The 20,674-nt window shown below is 34.8% G+C and overlaps 1 protein-coding gene across 1 annotated transcript in view; it reads right to left on the bottom strand.

Annotated features, from left to right (window-relative positions):
- Positions 1-412: 412 nt before the first annotated feature.
- Positions 413-20,674, bottom strand: part of LOC149196772 (uncharacterized) — an 80,619-nt gene continuing 60,357 nt past the window's right edge. The window contains exons 4-5 of the mRNA XM_089408425.1: positions 856-1,066; positions 413-778 (exon numbers count right to left, since the gene is read on the bottom strand). Coding sequence (XP_089264551.1) covers positions 413-778; positions 856-1,066 — 577 coding nt within the window. The remainder of the gene's footprint in view (positions 779-855; positions 1,067-20,674) is intronic.

Genomic DNA, 20,674 nt, shown 5'->3' with positions numbered 1-20,674 from the left:
TTTTCTTAACAATTAAAATGTTTGTAAAAGACGGAAATTAAAACTGAAGTAACCCGGGTGCTATATATATATATATATATATATATATATTCATCTTTTCTTATTTTAAAAAATTATTTCAAAATTAAGCAATATAATTGTGAATAAGATTATTATTTTTTATTATTTAAAATATAATTTTTCAAATATAAATATATACAAAATGTTTTAAAAACATAAAAATAATGAATTTATTTTTATTATTGCTAAATTTAATTTGATTGTGGAGAATATTTTGAAATCTGATTGATTGAAAGGGCGAGAAAATTAACTCACTCCTATTTATAAAATTCCAAAATATTCCCAAAATCCCTTAAAAAATATCTATCTATCACAATTACAATTACAAAATAAACACAAAAAAAAAAAAAGTTTAAGGAGATGAAAGGCTTTTTGCCCATTCGTCTTCCAAGCGCCTAACATGATCCATGGACTTGGCTTTCCTTTCTAGGAATTCGTCAATATCTCTCTCATCCTGCTCTTCGTCGCCCAGTTTGCAGGGCAGAGAAGAACTTGGTGCAGTTATGATTGAATCATTCATATACTCTCTCTCTGCTTCATTCTTGGCAAAGCAAACAATTGTGTCCGAACAGTACTCCGCAGCATTTTTGGGAACAGATGGCTTATATTTCATAAGTTTTGAATACTCGTTCAGAACGTGGAACATGTAATCGTACACATTTGACATTTTTAAGTCGTTCACAATAAATTCTCTGGCTGCCACTCCCATATTCTTTGCCTGCACAAAACCAAGTTTTGATTTGCTGTTTGAAGTGGAAATTATTTGAATGGCAGAGGCTTCGCTATGTGACTTACCTCGTCTGTATGATTGTTTCCCCAGTTAACAGCGAACTGGATGGAGTCACACATTTTATCGACTCTTATAGGCCAGTAATGGTGCTGGGGAAGAAGGCCTCTCTCAAAGAAATCATAGAATCGTGGGGTTATCAACAGAGTTGTCGAATCACATGCCAAAATATTCTTGAGACTTACTGACCAGGCCGTCCCTTCTATGTATATCTTGAATCTGGCACATACAAATTAACGTTCAAACCATGAAAGGAACCATTAATGATAAAATTCCAAGAAATATAAAAATGACTTTCAAATTATGAAAAGAGCCATCAATGTTAACGATAAAATTCCAATAAATTGTTAAAGTATGAGGGTGATAATTGAAAATATATCAACATCGATTATTTTAATGAGGATTAAATCTAATAATATGCAAATCTTTTATAGATTGAAATTTGAAAATTGTTTATATTTTTTTTCTTAAAAATTAAATAAAAAGATTATGATAATATTTTATATTATATAAATTTTATATATTTACATATAAAAATATTTTTAAAATTTTTTTGGAATATATATATATTTTTGACATACTTTGTAATTTTTTTAATTTTAATTTTTATAATATAAAATATATTAAGTTTTCTATGTTTATTATTGCTAGAGACACTTAGGGTATATGTGTAAATGTAATGTAAAGAAGTATGTAAGCATTTGTAATGACGACTCAATTGTAATTCATCTATATATATCTATATATATATATATGTATGGGGAATCTCTTTTATTAATAAAAACATTTTTTTTAGATAAAAGAAAATAAATATACATATCAGCTTAAAATATATAACATATAAATAATACTCATAAATTAACATTCATTTTACCATATAAAATAAAATAATGATTTCATAACTATCTTTAAATTTAATTAATAAGTAGAGAAAAATTTACAATAACCAAAAGAGAGGGTGAGAAAGAATGAGAGGAGGGAAGAAAATCATAATACCATGGTTTATCAATACCATAGTCCATCTAGGCTTTTGATTATTATGTTATGGATCTAGGCTTTTAATTATTCTTTTACAATTATACCATGGGCCAATACCAAGGCTTATCAATACCACATGCCCAAAAACTATAACTTATTTTAAAATCAAAATATTGTACAAATACTTTATTTTAATTTAATTTTATAACATTTTTTATTAAATATAAAAGCATAAAGGTTATAATTACTTTTGAGGTATATCTGAACTCTCCATCCTCACAACTATTAAAAATATTCTCATAGAGATTAAATGTAGGTTTTAATAAATAAAAAATGAAAATACTTTTATATATACATATGTGAAATTTATATATATAAATAATGTTATAAAGAACCACAATAGATGCATCTTAACCAAGTATCCAAGCTAAGAGAGAAAGCAAAGTGACTAACAATGATAGAGGAAAGGCAATGCATGATTCTTTTAAGTTTTGTATTATTGTATTTTCTTTGACACCATTGATCCAAAATATAGGTTTAATATTTTACAGCCAATTATGTTTTTTTTTAAGATACTTTCTTAAATACAATACAATGGGACTATGTTTAAAGTAAAGAGTGAGATAGAGGGGGAATAGAGTGGGGAAGAGAGACATAGAGGTGGGAGAGACAAGGAGAAAGAGGAAGGAAGAGAGAGATGAGGGGGAAGAGAGATATGGATTTGGAGGGGGAAAGAGAGCGATAAAATAACAGAGGCATTGAGAGATAGAGGTGGAGAGAGAGGGGGTGGCAAGGGAGAGATGAGGATGAAATGAGGGAGAGAGGAGATGAGGTAAGAGAGAGAAAATGAGAGGATATAGATATGGAAAGAAGGGGAAGAGAGAGAGAAGGATACATAGGTATGGAGGGGGTGGAGAGGGGTAGACTGAGAAGGAGAGAGAAGTGGAAGAGATAGAGAGGGAGAGGAAGAAGGAGATATATATAGATAGATAGATATGGAGATAGAGAGTGTATCTTTGTGGGCTGATATATAGAGATAAAGAAGAAGAGACTGAGGGAGATAGAGATATAGATGGAGGGGGAGAGAGGGAAGAAGAAAGAGAGAGAGAGAGAGAGAGAGAGAGAGAGCCATGCGTTTAGGGGGCTAAGATAGAGAGACAAATAAGGAGAGATGGAGGGAGGTATAGATATAGATGGCATGGATAGAGAGGGAAGAAGAGAAAGATAGAGAAAGGGAGGGAGAAGCGGAGAGAGGGAAGAAGAGAGAGAGAGAGAGGGAAGAGATGGAAAGAGAGAGGAAGAGGGAGAGATAGATAGATAGATATGGAGAGAGAGAAAGAGTGTATGTTTGCAGACTAATATAGAAAGTCGTTAATATTATGGTTTTTCACTAAAATATATCTATTGATTCGGTGTATTTGTTGGTTTCTAATCCTATTTGATCGCTTGCACTATATGCATTGATTTAAGTGTAAATGTAGATTTCTAATCCTATTTAATACCTTACACTATATGCATTGATTTCAATGTAGATGTTGTTTTCTACTCCTATTTTATTTCTTGCATTGGATGCATTAGTTTTAGTGTAGATATTGATTTCTAATCCTATTTGATCTATTGCACTAGATGCATTGATTTCACTATAGATGCCAATTTATAATCCTATTTAATACGATACACTAGATGCATTGATTTCAGTGTCAATGTAGATTTCTAATCCTATTAAATACCTTATACTATATGCATTGATTTCAATGTAGATGTTGTTTTCTACTCCTATTTAATTGCTTGCAATGGATGCATTAGTTTCAGTGTAAATATTGATTTCTAATCCTATTTGATTGCTTGCACTAGATGCATTGATTTCAGTATAGATGCCAATTTATAATTTTATTTACTATGATACACTAGACGCATTGGTTTCAGTGTAAATGTAGATTTTTAATCCTATTTAATACCTTACATTACATGCATTGGTTTCAGTGTAGATGTCAATTTATACTCCTATTTGATTTCTTGCACTGGATGCATTGGTTTCAATGTAGATATTGATTTGTAATCCTATTTAATCACTTGCACTAGATGCATTGATTTTGTAGGAATTTACAGGGTAAGTTCCTTAGATTGAACACCAAAAGGACATCGCTTGCAAACAGATCACAGATCGGTACACCAGTGTTTTTACATGGTTAAAACCCTCATAGAGGGAAACACTCCATGACCTGAGCCAATGCGGCCACTTTAGGCAATTTATTAATGTAAAAGAAAGAAAATTTACATAAGCTTATCTCATGAATGGTCACCTTACAAATGACCCTCCATGCTCTTTAAATGGAGATCATGGACCAATCGAGTGTTTAGCCATGGATCAATTGTCGGTAATACCGAGGAGAGAATGAACCGTTGGATCACTTCATGTCTAGAACATATCATGATCGTCATATTGTAAGTTACAAAAAGTACATAGTAAAGAAACACACTCTACCTAACTATACACTAGACCAAGTTATACTTAATTATTTCTTATGTGACGGAATATCCTAACATCCCCCCTTAAGAACAAATTAGGATAGGATTGAAGGATGTACAAATATGATATAATAGGAGAAGGAATAAGGCATTGAATCCTATGCCCCCATAATGACAACTTCCTGAACTCCAACCATAAATCGAAGTTTAGTAAACTTTGCCACTGTGAGAGACTTTGTAAAGATGTTTGCAACTTGATCATTGGTTAAACAATATTGCACTTCAAGAACATGGTCATAAATGAGCTTTCTGATGAACTTCATCTGTAACTCAATGTGTTTATTGCGTTGATGTTGGACTGGATCCTTGCATAGTTGAATGGAACTTTGATTATCACACCGAAGTGTAGTCGGATGTCGTTGCTGAAAACTAAACTTTGACAAGATCTGACGAAGCCACAAGGCTTCCTCACTAGCTTCAACGGTGCCATGAGATTCTTCTTCTACCAAAGAAAGAGAAATGACACTTTGTTTCTTACAAGCCCATGTAATAGGTCCAGAACCAAGAGTGAAGACATAAACTGCAGTAGACTTTTGATCAACAAGGTCACCAGCCGAATCAAAATTAGTGAAACCAACCAATAGAGGAGATTCTCCTCACTGTAATGAATCCCAAACTGAATTGTACCTCGAACATAACAAAGTATTATTTTAGATTATTTACAATGAATTTCATGTGGTTTATACATAAACTGAAAAACTAGGCCAACAACAAAGGAAATGTTAGGATGGGTATGGGTCAGATACAAAAGTTTTCCAACAAGTTGACATATAAGGTAGCATGAACTTAAGGGGAAGTACAAGTGACTAAAAGTTTGACTCAAGATTGAAAGGGAGAAGGGCCTAGCTTATAGTCTTCCATGTGAAAGTGGCATAGACTATCGCAAGCATACTTGGACTGAGAAAGGGAAATACCTTCTTTGTATTACAAGACTTGAAGACCAAGAAAAAATTGCAAGTGTCCTAAGTCTGTCATTTCAAACTTCTTTTTAAGGATAGACTTCACATGGTTTATAAGGTTGGGATTAGTACCAGTAAGGAAAAGATCATCAACATAAATAGAAAATAATGATTAGGGACTTACCCACTTTCTTGGTGTAGATAGTATTGTCAGAATAACACCTAGAAAAGTTAGTATCTAAAAGAAAGCTATCCATTTTGGCATACCAAGCCCGAGGGGCTTGCTTGAGACCATAAAGGGATTTCTTAAGCTGGAATACAAGGCTAGAGTCTTTTTTTATAAATACAACAGGTTTTTCCATATAGATTTCTTCATGCAAGTCCCCATGCAAGAAGGCGGATTTAACATCCATCTAATGGACTTCCCATTTGAAAGAGACAGTAAGGGAAAGAACAAGGTAGATAGAGTCAATTTTTGCAACGACGGAGAAGGTTTCAGTATAGTAAATTCCTTCAACTTATGAAAAACCCTTAGCAACAAGACAAGCTTTATGTTTATCAAATTTTCCATCTGGTCCAAACTTGGTTCTGTAAACCCATTTGCATCTAACAAGTTTTCCTACCTTTGGAAGAGGAACAAGGTCCCATGTATCATTTTCCAATAATGAATGATATTCTTCATTCATAGTTGCATGCCAATATTGATGGCCTTAAGCTTTTTCAAAGGTGTGAGGATTATAATTTGATGAAACTTGAGCCAATAAAGAAGAGGCTCTATCGAACTAAGAACGTGTATAACGTTGATCTATAGGATCACCTGCAAGAGCACCTGCTACATCCGAGTAGCGGGGACCCATTTTGGAATCTGAGGAGCTGAAAGAAGATCATGAGAAGGTGGGGGAGGATTGTCATCCTCACTGTCATCATCTAAAGAAGGAATATTTTCAGAAGTAGAAGAGATAGAGAGAGGTAGCACATCCACCGAACTAGGCTCGTAGGCCAATATATTTTCATCAAACTTTACATCTCTTCTAATGATTATATTTTTGGAGTTAGGTTGAATAAGTCTATATCCTTTGGCATCTTCAGAATATCCAACAAAAATACATTTTTCACTCTTAGGTTCTAAGGATTTATGTTTGTCATCTGGAATATGGGCCCATGCTTCACTTCCAAAAACATGAAAGTGACTTACATCTGTTTTAATTGAGCTCCATGCTTCTTCTAGAGTGAGATTCTTTAAAACCTTAATAGGAGTGTGATTTACTATGTAATTTACATGGTTAATTACTTGTGCCAAAAAATTAACACTAAGTCCTTTAGATTGAAGCATATAATTATTAACCATACCGAGATTCTTAACCACCACATGCAAAAAATGTTATTCCCAAAGATGAAGTTGAAGTTGAAGAGTGCTCCAAATGGATGTTATGCTTCTTCATTGCTGCTTCCAAGGCTTCCATATTCTTAAAGCATTTGGATTCTAAGTGGCCATCACGATTAAAAGAATTGCAATGTCTATCAGTGTTATTCCCTTTGTTTTTATTTGCCTTATCATTTTGTCGAGTTGACTTTTCATTTTGAGACTGAAATTGCTTAGGACCCATGTTTGGTTTAGGACCATTCTTTTTAGGTGTTTCTTCTTAGGGTTCTTTGAACTTGGTTGTTGTTGGGCTGCTAACACTTTCTTAAAAGAGTTTCAAGTATTAAGAAGACCAAGACGTAAGAGTTTTTATTGTTTTCTTATTAAAGAATCACAAAAGGCATCAAAAGAGGGGACTTGTAGTCTTTTCCTTGAGAAATAAAGGTTTCTATAGTGGAATGGAAGGTGGAAACAAACACAGAGTAGGTTGGTCCTAACTTAGTAAGAATAGAATAGATAAGGCTACCATCTTCCTTCTTAACCTCAACACCTTCCAAGAGAATTCTAAGGGTCTTGGACTTGGACAAAAAATATTCAACGGAAAAAAAATTATTGGGTTCCAAAGTAAGAAACTTGTTTTCGAGTTGATGGGCTCTAATTTCAATTTTAATTCCAAAAAGAGGACTAACTTTTTCCATTGCTTCATCAGGGTTATCAATTTTTGTGATATGGAATCTAAGGTCTAGAGAAATAGACATCCCTATCAACCCACGTGCTTGATCTTTCTTAATTTTTCATTTGGATAGCTTATCTTCATCTTTAGGTTTAGACTCTTGGCCTGAGGCTATTCTATAAAGACCTTTACTTCTAAGTAAATCCGCTATGATAGCCATTGGAAGTAGTTGGTGCTGTTAAGACTTAACTAGGCATGGGATTTCCATTTTAAAAGAAAATGAAGTTGTATACATTGAAAATAAGTGTTCCAATGGAAATATCTCAAAAAAATAGGCCAATTAAAAACAGCAGCTCTGAAAACAGCTTCCAGATAAAGAAGTTATGCCTTTTTGAAGAAAAATTGTTGAAGATGTCAAGGAATCACGTGAATGTTTGGAAGTTGATGATAATGTTATTTAAAAAAAATCCCTCTTTTTCCAAACTTAATCTAATTAACTCAAAGTGAAAGTCACTTTTACAATGTTATTTTATGAACTATCCACTAAATTGTCACTTAAATAAAAGATAAAGTGACTTTAGAATTCTAATTGACTCACTATATATATATATATATATATATACATATATATATATATATATATATATATATATATATATTGTGTCACAATCATTTAAAGAAGAAAACATGGCTTTGTTTTTTTCCATGTGATAAGAAGCTCCAGAATGAATGAGCCACTCATGAGAATGAGAAGAAGAAGATACATTTAGTGCATAGCCAGACCGAGATGCTTGACCACCACATGCAGAAAGTGTTATTCCTGAAGATGAAATTGAAGTTGAAGAGTGTTCCAAATGGATTATATGCTTCTTCATTGATGCTTCCAAGGCTTCCATATTTTTAAAGCATTTGGATTCTAAGTGGCCATCACGATTACAAAAGTTGCAATGTCTATCAGTCTTCTTCCCTTTGTTTTTTATTTGTCTTATCATTTTGTTTAGTTGATTTTTCATTTTGAGACTGAAATTGTTTAGGACCCTTGTTTGGTATAGGACCATTATTTTTAGGATTTTTCTTCTTAGGATTCTTTGAACTTGGTTGTTGTTGGGTTGCTAAGGCTTTCTTAGAAGATCTTACGATATTAAAAAGACTAATATCTAAGAGTTTGTTAGGTCACTATACTACTAGTGTAAACCATTATTGTTATTAGTGTAGCCCTCTTATTGTAATATTGTGCCCATATAGTCCCCATATTGTTATTATTGTACCCCATAGAAGCCCAATATTGTTATTGTTGTGCCCCTACAATATTATTGTTATGCACGCTTTGATTGTATTAGGACCACTTAGACTCCTATATATAGAAAGGAGGTCTTGTCATTTGTATCATCCAAGAATTGTTCATTTGTGTAATGTAAAGGAGGTTGTCCCCTCAAAGAGGTTGATTTGTAATTTGTTGATCTATCATTTCTATCTTTTTGTGAGCTGGTATCACTGCTCCAAACAAGTCGTCATGGACTTTGTGCTACAACTTTTTATCTAAGAATTTTCAGAAGATAAAATAGCCGAAATCGTTGTGAACCTTGGGTCCGAATTTCAGTACTTGTCTCGCTATATTTTCTGAGATATGATCCGAGGAAGTTAGGATTTTTGCAAGATCCAGAATTCCATCTCAAACAGGTCATCATGGAATTTTCTCTATAATTTTTTTTCTACAAAGGTTAAAACTCTGGAATTATAACACATTTGAGCCAAAATCTTGGTTAATCTCACACTTGAATTTCAGATCTTGTTTCGTTATATTTTCAGAGATACGGTCCAAGACATTTAGGGTTTCTTACGCTCCTAAATTACATCGCAAATAGGTGACCTTGGGAAAATCGTCATAACTTTCTCTCTGAACATCAGATTGAAATTTAGTAAGAAGTGATAGAAAGAGGACAGATTTTACTGTTATGTGTGTTTTTTTCAAATCTGAAAGGCAAAACAGTGACACATGGCAGGTCATACAATTTTGCTCTCCTGAACTAGTCTATAATCAGGTCATTGTAGGATATTTGGCATAACTCTTTATTGAAGAATCCAATATTGATCAAACTGGTGGCATTGGAAAGGGGACACAGAGGGCTAACACAGGTTGAAATTGTAGACCTTGGAGATCTAAAATTTCAGAGATACAACAGATTCAATATTGATATCCTAAAAGAAAGAAAAAGAATGACTCGAATCAAGAAATTAGAAACACCTAGTAATCAAAATAGGATGGATGATTTGAATAATGTGATCGAGATAAATAGTTTTATCTATGCCATGGAAGCTAATATCAATGGTATGAAATCATATTCGATGAAAGGCATGGAATATTTGAAGAAAGACATGGAATGTTTGGAGAAAGGTGGGACAAAGATACTACAAGAAAGGCCTCCTAATGGCGAAAAGGTAGTAGAGGAAACTCATGATGAGAACAAAAGTAATGTTAATCACGATTTCATAGAATCTAATTTTCGATTGAAGACCCAACATATTCCAAATATTTATATGAGTAAGTTTGATGGAAAGAATCTCATAACATGGATACTACATATGGAGAAATATGTTGATCTACATAATGTACAAAACACACAAAAGGTACGTATTGCATATTTATGTTTAGAACTGAGTCAGTTTGTATGGTATAGAGGGATTTTTTCTCATAAACAACTTGTCACTAGGTCAATTTTCATGGAGGAAGTGATAGCACATTATGAGGATACAAAGAGCAACACATTTTTAGCCAATTGATAAATCTCAAACAAAAGGGTTCAATGGCAAAGCACATTGAGGACTTTCAAAAATTGAATACAAGGGTAAATGATATTCCATAGAAGCAAAGGATTGATTTCAGATGGAATTTAAAGGATAACATTCAACATGAGGTTCGTCTTTGGGAACCTGATTCATTGGAGAAGGTATTCAGGTTGGCGAGAAAAATGGAAAGAAAAATTATGGCAACAAGGAAACATACCACTCACAACTATAAAGATAGAAGTGTTGTTTCCCCTAGCCTTTCACAACCTACAAGGGTGACACCACAAAAATTGGAAGAAAAAAGAGAAAAGGGGCTTTGTTACAGTTGTGATAGAAAATACACTAAAGGTCATAAGTGTGCAGAGAAAAAATTATTTTACATAGATTGTGAAGAGGAGGAAGAAAGGGAACAGGAAATGTCAAAAGAAGAGGATATACACTAGGAACAAACTTTAGAGAAAGAAGAAATGAATCCGACCATATCTTGTAATGCATTGGGTGTAATTACCACTCCTCAAACTATCAAGGTAGAAGGACATATCAAGAAGAAAAAGGTAATAGTGTTGATTGATTTGGGAAGTACCCATAATTTTATTGATTGTAAGATAGCCAAGGAATTGAATTTCTTCCTATATCTAGCACCAGAGTGTCAAGTGATGGATGCAAATGAAGGAACCATAAATTGCTCTAGAAATTTCCATAATATCAAGCTATCCATGAGATAATATGTATTGAATATCCCAATGATTTCCATTCCAATGATTGGTGTAGATGTTGTACTAGGAGTCCAATGGCTAGAATCCTTGGGTACAATAGCTTTTAATTTTGTAGGAATTTTCATGAAATTTTCTTCAAAAGGAAAGGAATTTGAATTAAGGGGCATCGTAGGGAAACCGGAAAGATAATCAGCTCTAACATAATGACAAAGCTTCTAAAGAAAGAACAATGAGGCGTAATTGCAAAATTATGATCGCTAGAGGTTCCCACATCAAAATCGTCTATTTCTCTAGATATCCAAAAAGTATTGGATAATCATTCCAAGGTATTTGAGACTCCCAAAGGCCTCCCACCTATTCGTGATCATGATCATGCTATTCATTTGATTCTAGGAATTTTTTCCTCCAAACATTAGACCTTACCTAATGGGAAGACACTTAAAGTTAAAAATGGGTCATGATAGTCTTAAATACTTTTTAGAAAAAAAATTATCTTCAGAAGAACAGCAAAAATGGGTCACAAAGATGTTGGGTTATGACTTTGAGATCATCTACAAAAAAGAGGAGCAAAATGTTGTTGTTGATGAACTCTCAAGAAAGGATGAGGATGTGGAAACATTGTCTTGTGTCGTTTCTATTATCCAACTAGATTGGATAAATGAAGAAAATGATTAATGGAACAATGACGAAGAAGTGTGGGAACTCATTCAAAAGTTGCAGAAGATCCCAGTTCAAATAATATTTCCAGAACTTGACGAAGAAGGAAAAATCATATTGGAACCTGAAGTAGTCACAGAAACAAGAAATCGACAACTACGAAATCGATCAATTTTAGAGTATCTCATCAAGTGGAAGAACTTACCCACTGAAGATTCCACATGGGAGGATAATAATTTTATAAAGAAGCATCCAAAACTACTCAAGCGTTGAGGACAACACATTTTGAAGGAGAGGGGCATGTTAGGTCTCTATAATACTAGTGTAAAATGTTATTGTTATTAGTGCAACCCTCTTATTGTATTATTGCGCCCATATAGTCCCCATGTTGCTATTATTGTACCCCATAGAAGCCCACTATTGTTATTGTTGTACCCTATAATATTATTTTTATGTAGGCTCTGATTGTATTGGGACCACTTAGACTTCTATATATAGAAAGGAGGTCTTGTCATTTGTATCATCCAAGAATTGTTCATTTGTATAATGTAAAGGAGGTTTCCCCCTCGAAGAGGCTGATTTGTAAGTCGTTGATCTATCTTTTCTATATTTTTGTGAGATGGTCTCATAACATATTTTTTCTTGTTCTCTTATTAAATAATCACAAAAGGCATCAAAAGAGGGGGATTTGTAGTTTTTTCCTTGAGAAATAAAGGCTTCTCTAGTGGAATTGAAGGTGAAAACAAACACAGAGTAGGCTGGTTCTAACTTAGTAAGAATGGAATAGATAATGCTACCATCTTCATTCTTAACCTCAACACCTTCCAAGAGAAGTCTAAGGGTATTGAACTTGGACAAGAAATCTTCAATGGAATAAAAATTATTGGGGTCCAAAGTAAGCAACTAATTTTTGAATTGATGGACTCTAATTTCAATTTTAATTCCAAAATCTGTATTTAGATTTTTCATTGCTTCATCAAGGGTATCAATTTTTGCAATATAGAATCTAAGGTCTGAAGAAATAGACATCCCTATCAACCCATGTGCTTGATCTTTCTTATTTTCCTAGTTGGCTAGTTTATCTTCATCTTTAGGTTCAGACTCTTGGCTTGAGGCTATTCTATAAAGACCTTTACTTCTAAGTAAATCCACCATGTAGGATAGCCATTGGAAGTAGATGGTGTTGTTAAGAATAACTAGGCACAAGCTTTCCATTTTAAAATAAATTGAAGTTGTAGATATTAAAACTAAGTGTTCTAATGGAAATATCTCAAAAAATTAGGCCGATTAAAAAAAACAGCTTCTGGATGAAGAAGTTATGCTTTTTTGAAGAAAATTTGTTGAAGATGCCAAGGAATCACGTGAATGTTTGGAATTTGATGATAATGTTATTTGAAAATTAAATGCTGCCCTTTTTCCAAACTTAATCTAATTAGCTCGCTTTTAAAAAAATATTACTTTATGTGACCCACTTTTATAAATAAGTGAAAGTCACTTTTACAATGTTACTTTATGAATTGTCCACTAGATTGTAACTTAAATAAAAGATAAAGTGACTTTAGAATTATAAGTGACTCACTTTTTATAATGGGTGAGAACATTTTTACATAAAGTAACTTTAAAACATAAGCTACATGTGTTTTTTGAAAAAGTAACTCAAGAGAAGGAAAGACTTGAACCCAAGACCTATATTCTCATCAAGTAACCTTAGACCAAGTGAGCTAGTTAAAAGATTTAGTAATTGTGGCAAATAAGGATTTTTTTTTTTTTTTTTCAGAGCTTTGAGATGCATGCTTGCTTGAAAAACCCCTTTTGCTTACAAAACAAAACAAAAACAACTACATAAACCAAATAAAAAAACAAAATTATACAAGTCTTATGGCTTAAAGTTAGATTTAGGGTTAGTCCCCAAAAAACTAGATATTTTCTTCAATGTTTCTAATTTTTCGAGATCACACTAAGGTGCAACATAAAAGAGCATACCCATGAGAAAAATCATTTCTTTCTATTTTTTGTTTGCCCAGATCGCACAAAGTTGTGGGGAAAAGAGCATACACACAAATGAAAGGTATAAATTTGGTAATAAAAAAAGCTATATATGACTATAAACTGAAATAAATAGAGAGATAAACAACTATAACTGCAAATAAAGACTATATAGCTCTAGATCTTAAAAATGACGTAGCTAGGGCTACCAGAAACCTTTTCATGTTAAACGAAAGGGGTTCCTCACTGGAACAGATGCTCCTAACACAATGGAGCAGTCAGTTTGGCTCAACAGTGGTCAGAAATAGTAGATCTAGGAAACCACAGTCAGATGCAGTTGTATCGGCTTCGGATTTGGATCACCAATAGATGCAGCCCTCGAATGGCTCTGATACCATGTAGGAATTTACAGGGTAAGTTCCTTAGATTGAACACCAAATATCACCACTCATAAACAGATCACATATCATTACCTCAATATTTTGACATGGATAAAACCCTCAAAGAGGGAAACATTCCACAACCTAAGCCAACGCAGCTACTTCAGGCAATATTATTAATGTAAGAGAAATAAAATTTACATAAGTTTCTCTCATAAATGGTCACAGACAAATGACCCTCCATGCCCTTTAAATAGAGATCATGGACCAATTAGGTGTTAAGCCACAGATTAAGCATCGGTAATACCAAGGACAGAATGAACCATCGGATCACTTCATGTCTAGAACATATTGTGACCATCAGATTATAAGCTATAAAAAGTACATACTAAAGAAACACACTTTACCTAAATATACACTAGACCAAGCTATACTTAATTATTTCCTAACAGATTTCAGTGTAAATGTCAATTTTTAATCCTATTTAATACATTACACTAGATGCATTGATTTCAGTGTATATGTTGATTTCTACTCCTATTTGATTTCTTTCACTAGATGCATTGGTTTGATTATAGATATTGATTACTAAACATATCTGATTGTTTGCACTAAATGCATTGATTTCAATGTAGATGGTGATTTCTATTCCTATTTGATTGCATGCACTAGATGCATTGATTTTAGTGTAGCTGTTGATTTCTACTTTGATGCAACTAGATGCATTATGTATATTAATTTCGAAGTAATTAGATTAATAGTGTGCATTGATTTTAGTGTAAGCACATCTTTTCCCCCTCCATATACGTGTGTGTGTGTGTGTCATTGTCTCTCCTTTTTTATCTCTCTATTTCACCCCCCAAACATAAACACACTCTCTCCATATCTATCTATATATATCTCTCTCCCTCTCTTTTCCCCTCCCTCTCTCTCTCTTCCCCTTCTCTCTCTGTAACATTTCTCTCACAATGATTAACTTTGGACAATACTACTATTAATATTGAGAAACAAAGACAAGGTATGATGTTTACTACAGTAGCTCGAGTTAAATATTTGAATGGCCTATGATTTCAAGTGCCCTTTCCATATGATCGATATGAGAAAATGGAAAAACTAATTGATGTGACAATAGGAAAAGTAGAAGAAAATAGTTTCATATTGATCACAATGAAGATTGTTTGTAATTGACTATATTCTTATTTTTCACATTTTCTAGCATTCAACATTATTACATTGTCACTTTGCACTCAAAAATTTTATTTCATCATTTTTCATCATTCAAATTACTAACAATCTCTCTCATCTCAACAAACTAAGATAACTAAGAAAATTTAAAATTAAATTGATCAAATTAATCTTAGACATATTTAGAATATTTAAAATGATCAAAATAATTAGATATTCAACAAATTTTGTATGACCATACACGACTAAAACCAACCTAGATCCATCTTAACCTCAGATCTATCAAGTGCAAATCTCCAACAAGGTGCAAACATTTCCTTAAATTTTTCACTAAAAAAAAAGGTTTGCACCTTGAGAGATTTGATCCCTCTTGGCACTTGATATATTCAGGTTTAAGATGGATCTAAACTAGTTAATAATACATATGATATTTTCATTCATATATTTTATGATTTTTTTATTTTAATTATTTGATGTGATGTGTGTGTATATATATATATATATATATATATATATATATATATACAATAGTTAAATTTAAATATGAAGTTTTAGATAATCTGTTAGGATATTCCGACACATAGGATATAGTTAAGTTCAACTTGGTCTAGTGTAGAGTTAGGTAAAGTGTGTTTCTTTACCGTTGTACATTTTGTAACTTACAATCCGACGGTCACGATATGTAGTGATCCGACGATTCATTCTCTCCTCGGTATTACCGACACTTGATCCGTGGCTTGACACCCGATTGGTCCATGAGTTCTATTTAAAGCGCATGGAGGGTCATTGTTCGGGTAATCCGTGCATGAGAGAAGCTTATGTAAATTTTCATTCTTTGATTAATAAATTGCCTGTAGTACCCACATTGGGACAGGCCGTGGACTGTTTCCCTCTTTGAGGGTTTTAACCACGTCAAAAATAATGGTGTATTGATCTGTGATCTGGTTGTGAGCGGTGTCCTTTTGGTATTCTTTCTCAGGAACTTACCCTGTAAATTCCTACATGGTATCAGAGCTATTTGAGGGCCGCGTCCGTTGGTGATCCAAATCTGAAGCCGGTAGAACTGCATGCGGCTGTCGTTTCCTAGATCTGCTGTTTCTGACTGCTTTCGGGCCGAGAGGACTGCTCTGTTGCGTTCGGAGCATCTGTTCCAGTGAGGAACCCCTTTCGTTTCACGCGAAAAGGTTTCCGGTAGCCCTAGCTGCGTCATTTTTCAGATCGGGAGGTATACAGTGTTTTTTACAGTTTACTGTTATTTTCTCTCTACTTATTTCGGTTTCGGTTTATTTAGCCTTTTTTTTTAACCGGATCTATACCTTTCATTTCTGCGTATGCTCTTTGCCCTGCGACTCTGTGCAATCTGGGCAAATCAGAAACAGAAAGGAAGGATTTTTCTCATGCGTATGCTCTTTTCCCTGCACCTTAGTGTGATCTCGGAAAATCAGAAACATTGAGAAAAATATTTAGTTTTTCAGCTAAAGCTAACTTTGAGATTTTTTTTTTTAAATTTCTAGTTTTTTGGCTAAAGCTAACTTCGAGCCGCAAGGTTCGTGTTTCTTTGCATATTCGTGTTGGGTTTTGTGTTTTGTGTTTTGTAGGGAAAAAGAGCTTTCTCAAGGCAAGCACGCAAACCAAGGCCCCCCCCCCCTCTCTCTCTCTCTCTCTCTCTCTCTCTCAAATTTTTTGTATAGATCAATTGGTTCAAAGCTATTTTAAGAGAGTAGAGGTCTTGGGTTCAAATCTCCATTTTGTGGGGGCGGATTTTTTCATTCCCGCACATTCGCGCACTTTGCCGGCAACGTCAACATTTTTTTTTCAAAAAGCCATAACTTCTTCATCCGGAAGCCTTTTTCAGAGCCGTTTTTTTTAAAACCGCCTATTTTTTCGAGATCTATCCATTGGAACACTTACTTTCAGCATCTTCAGCTTCAGTTTTTTTTTTAAAATGGAAAGTCCATGCCAAGTCATTCTTGACAGCACTAACTACTTCCAATGGGTAGCCTACATGGAAGATTTACTTATAAGTAAAGGTCTCTTCAGAATAGCCACAGACCAAGAGAAGAAACCAAAAGATGAAGACAAGGCTGCAAAATGGGAAAATAGACAAGATCAAGCACGTGGTTTGATAGGGATGTCTATTTCTCCTGATCTTAGATTCCACATTGCAGAACTTGAAACTCCTCATGAAGCATTAGAAAAACTCGCTAAAGTTTTTGGGATTAAAAATGAAATTAGAGCCCATCAACTTGAAAATGAGTTGCTTACTTTGGATCCTAATAATTTTTCTTGCATTGAAGATTTCTTGTCCAAATTCAAGACCCTTAGATATCTCTTGGAAGGTGTTAAAGTTAAGAAAGAAGATGGTAACCTTATTTATTCCATCCTTACTAAGTTGGGACCAGCCTACTCTGTATTTGTTTCCACTTTCCATTCTACAAGGGAAGCTTTCATTTGTCAAGGAAAAGACTACAAGGCCCCTTCCTTTGACTCCTTTTGTGATTCCTTAATAAGAGAACAAGAAAAACTCTTACACCTTGGTCTTCTTAATCTTGGAAACTCTTCCACGAAAGCGTTAGCCGCCCAGCAGCAACCAAATTCAAAGAATCCTAAGAAGTCATATCCTCAAAAGAATGGTCCTAAACCAACTCAGCCGCAAAATGATAAGACCAATAAAAACAAATGGAAGAAGACTGATAGACATTGTAACTTTTGTAATCGAGATGGCCACTTAGAATCTAAATGCTTTAAGAAGATGGAAGCCTTGGAAGCCGCAATGAAGAAACATAACATCCATGTGGAGCCTACTTCAACTTCAACTTCTGGAATGGCACTTTCTGCATGTCGTTGTCAATCATCTCAGTCTGGTTATGCATTAAATGTATCTTCTTCTTCTTCTCATTCTCATGAGTGGCTCATTGATTCTGGAGCCTCTTATCACATGGCCAAAAACCAAGCCATGTTTTCTTCTTTAAATGATTGTAACACCAAAAATATATATGTTGGTGATGATAGATCTCTTAATGTTGTAGGGACTGGAACTGTTCATCTAGACAATGGTCAGTTTAATGATGTATTATGTGTTCCAACCTTATCCTGCAACCTTCTATCTGTCTATCAGATAACTCATTCAGGTGAAGGTAAAATTGTTGAATTTTCACCTCATGATGTTGTAATCAAGGATCTAAAAGATCCTAAACAGATTCTAGCTACTGGTCTTGCTGATGATTCCACAAGGTTGTATAAGTTTCACAACTTTGGGTCATCAAATCTTCCCTCAGTATTTGTTGCTCATAATGATGAAGTGAGCAAACTTTGGCATGAGCGATTTGGTCACTTAAACTATCGCTCCCTTCAGCATCTATGTAAAGAAAATATGGTGACAGGTCTTCCTATGGTATCTTGCAGAGATGGTGTTTGTTCCGGATGTGTACTCGGAAAACATCATCGGGACAGTTTTGACAAACGTGCCTCTTGGCACGCCTCAGCCCCTTTACAGCTTGTGCACAGTGATTTATGTGGTCCTCTTCCTGTTGCTTCATTCTCTGGCTGCAAGTACTTCTTAACTTTCATTGATGATTTCTCCAGACGCACTTGGGTATACTTCTTAAAACTCAAGAGTGAAGTATTTAACACATTTTTGGCCTTCAAAGCCTTTGTTGAAAAACAATCTGGACATCAAATTCTTAAGCTAAGAACTGATAATGGTGGAGAATATGTTAAAAACACATTCATCAACTTTTGCACCGAAAATGGAATTCAAATGCAACATACTGTTCCATACACTCCACAACAAAATGGTGTAGCTGAAAGAAAAAATCGCACCTTAAAGGAAATGGCTAATTGTATGCTGCAATCTAAAGGACTCAGTCTTAGTTTTTGGGCCGAAGCAATTAATTGTGCAAATTATATAATCAATCGCACTCCTACTAAGGTTCTAGAGAATATCACTCCAGAAGAAGCTTGGAGTTCCATTAAACCAGATGTAAGTCACTTTCGTGTGTTTGGAAGTGAAGCATGGGCCCATATTCCAGATGAAAAGCATAAAGCTTTAGAACCCAAGAGTGAGAAATGTACTTTTGTTGGATATTCTGAAGATGTAAAAGGTTATAGACTTATTCCATTTAAGTCCAAAAATGTTATCATTAGAAGAGATGTAAAATTTGATGAAAATAAATCGGCCTGCGAGCCTAGTCCGGCGGATGTGCCACCTCTTCCTATCTCTTCTACTTTTGAAAACATTTCTTCTTCAGATGATGAAAGCGAGGATGATAATCCTCCCCCACCTTCTCAGGATCCTCAACTTCCAAGATGGGTCCGTGCTACTCGGGATGCAGCAGGTGATCTTGCCGGTGATCCTACAGATCAGCGACGTACACGTTCTCAGTTTGAAAGAGCCTCTTCTTTACTGGCTCAAGCTCCAGTAAATCATGATCCTGACACTTTTGCAGAAGCTTCAGGCCATCCACATTGGGAAGCAGCTATGAATGAAGAATATCATTCATTGATGACAAATGATACATGGGATCTTGTTCCTCTACCAAAGGGACGCAAACTTGTTAGATGTAAATGGGTTTACAGAACCAAGTATGGACTAGATGGGAAAGTTGATAAACATAAAGCTCGTCTCGTTGCTAAGGGCTTTTCACAGGTTGAAGGCATTGACTACACTAAAACCTTCTCCCCTGTTGCCAAAATGAACTCTATCCGCCTTGTTCTTTCCCTTGCTGCCTCTTTAAAATGGGAAGTTCATCAGATGGATGTTAAATCTGCCTTCTTGCATGGGGACTTGCAGGAAGAAATCTATATGGAACAACCCATTGGCTTCATACAAATAGACTCCAGCCTTGTTTGTCGACTTAAGAAATCCCTTTATGGCCTCAAGCAAGCTCCTCGGGCTTGGTATGCCAAAATGGATAGCTTTCTTTTAGAATCTGGCTTTTCTAGGTGTCATTCTGACAATACTGTCTACACCAAGAAAGTGGGCAACTCTCTTATCATCCTTGTTCTTTATGTTGATGATCTTATTCTTACTGGTAGTGATCCCAACCTTATAAACCATGTGAAGTCCAGCCTTAAAAAGAAATTTGAAATGACAGACTTAGGACACTTACACTATTTTCTCAGTCTTCAAGTCTTGCAATCCAAGGAGGGTATTTTCCTTTCCCAGTCCAAGTATGCTTGTGATATTCTTCGTCATTTTCACATGGAAGACTGTAAGCCAGCCCCTTCTCCCTTTCAGTCTGGAGTCAAACTTTCAGTCTCTTGTACTTCTCCCGAAGTTGATGCTACCTTATACCGTCAACTTGTAGGAAAACTCTTGTATTTAACCCATACTCGTCCTGATCTTTCCTTTGCTGTTGGCCTTGTTGCTCGTTTTATGCAAAACCCCCGTGAAAGTCATTGGAAAGCAGCTAAAATAATACTTCGTTATGTTCGAGGTACAGTACAGTTTGGGATTCATTACAGTGCCAAAGCAGCTCCTCTGTTAGTTGGTTTCACTGATTCTGATTGGGCTGGTGACCCTGATGATCGGAAGTCTACTGCCGGTTATGTCTTCACTCTTGGTTCAGGACCTATTACATGGGCTTGTAAGAAACAGGCTGCCATTTCTCTTTCGTCAGCAGAAGCAGAGTATCGTGGTGCCGTGGAAGCTAGTAAGGAAGCCTTGTGGCTT

This window comes from Pinus tabuliformis, chromosome 2_2 (genome assembly GCF_031772625.1).
Source record: "Pinus tabuliformis cultivar Carrire ecotype Pingquan chromosome 2_2, CPIR1, whole genome shotgun sequence".
In the NCBI taxonomy this organism is placed as follows: Eukaryota; Viridiplantae; Streptophyta; class Pinopsida; order Pinales; family Pinaceae; genus Pinus; species Pinus tabuliformis.
Note: the sequence above shows the minus strand (reverse complement) of the source record. Positions and strands in the feature narration are given on the sequence as shown.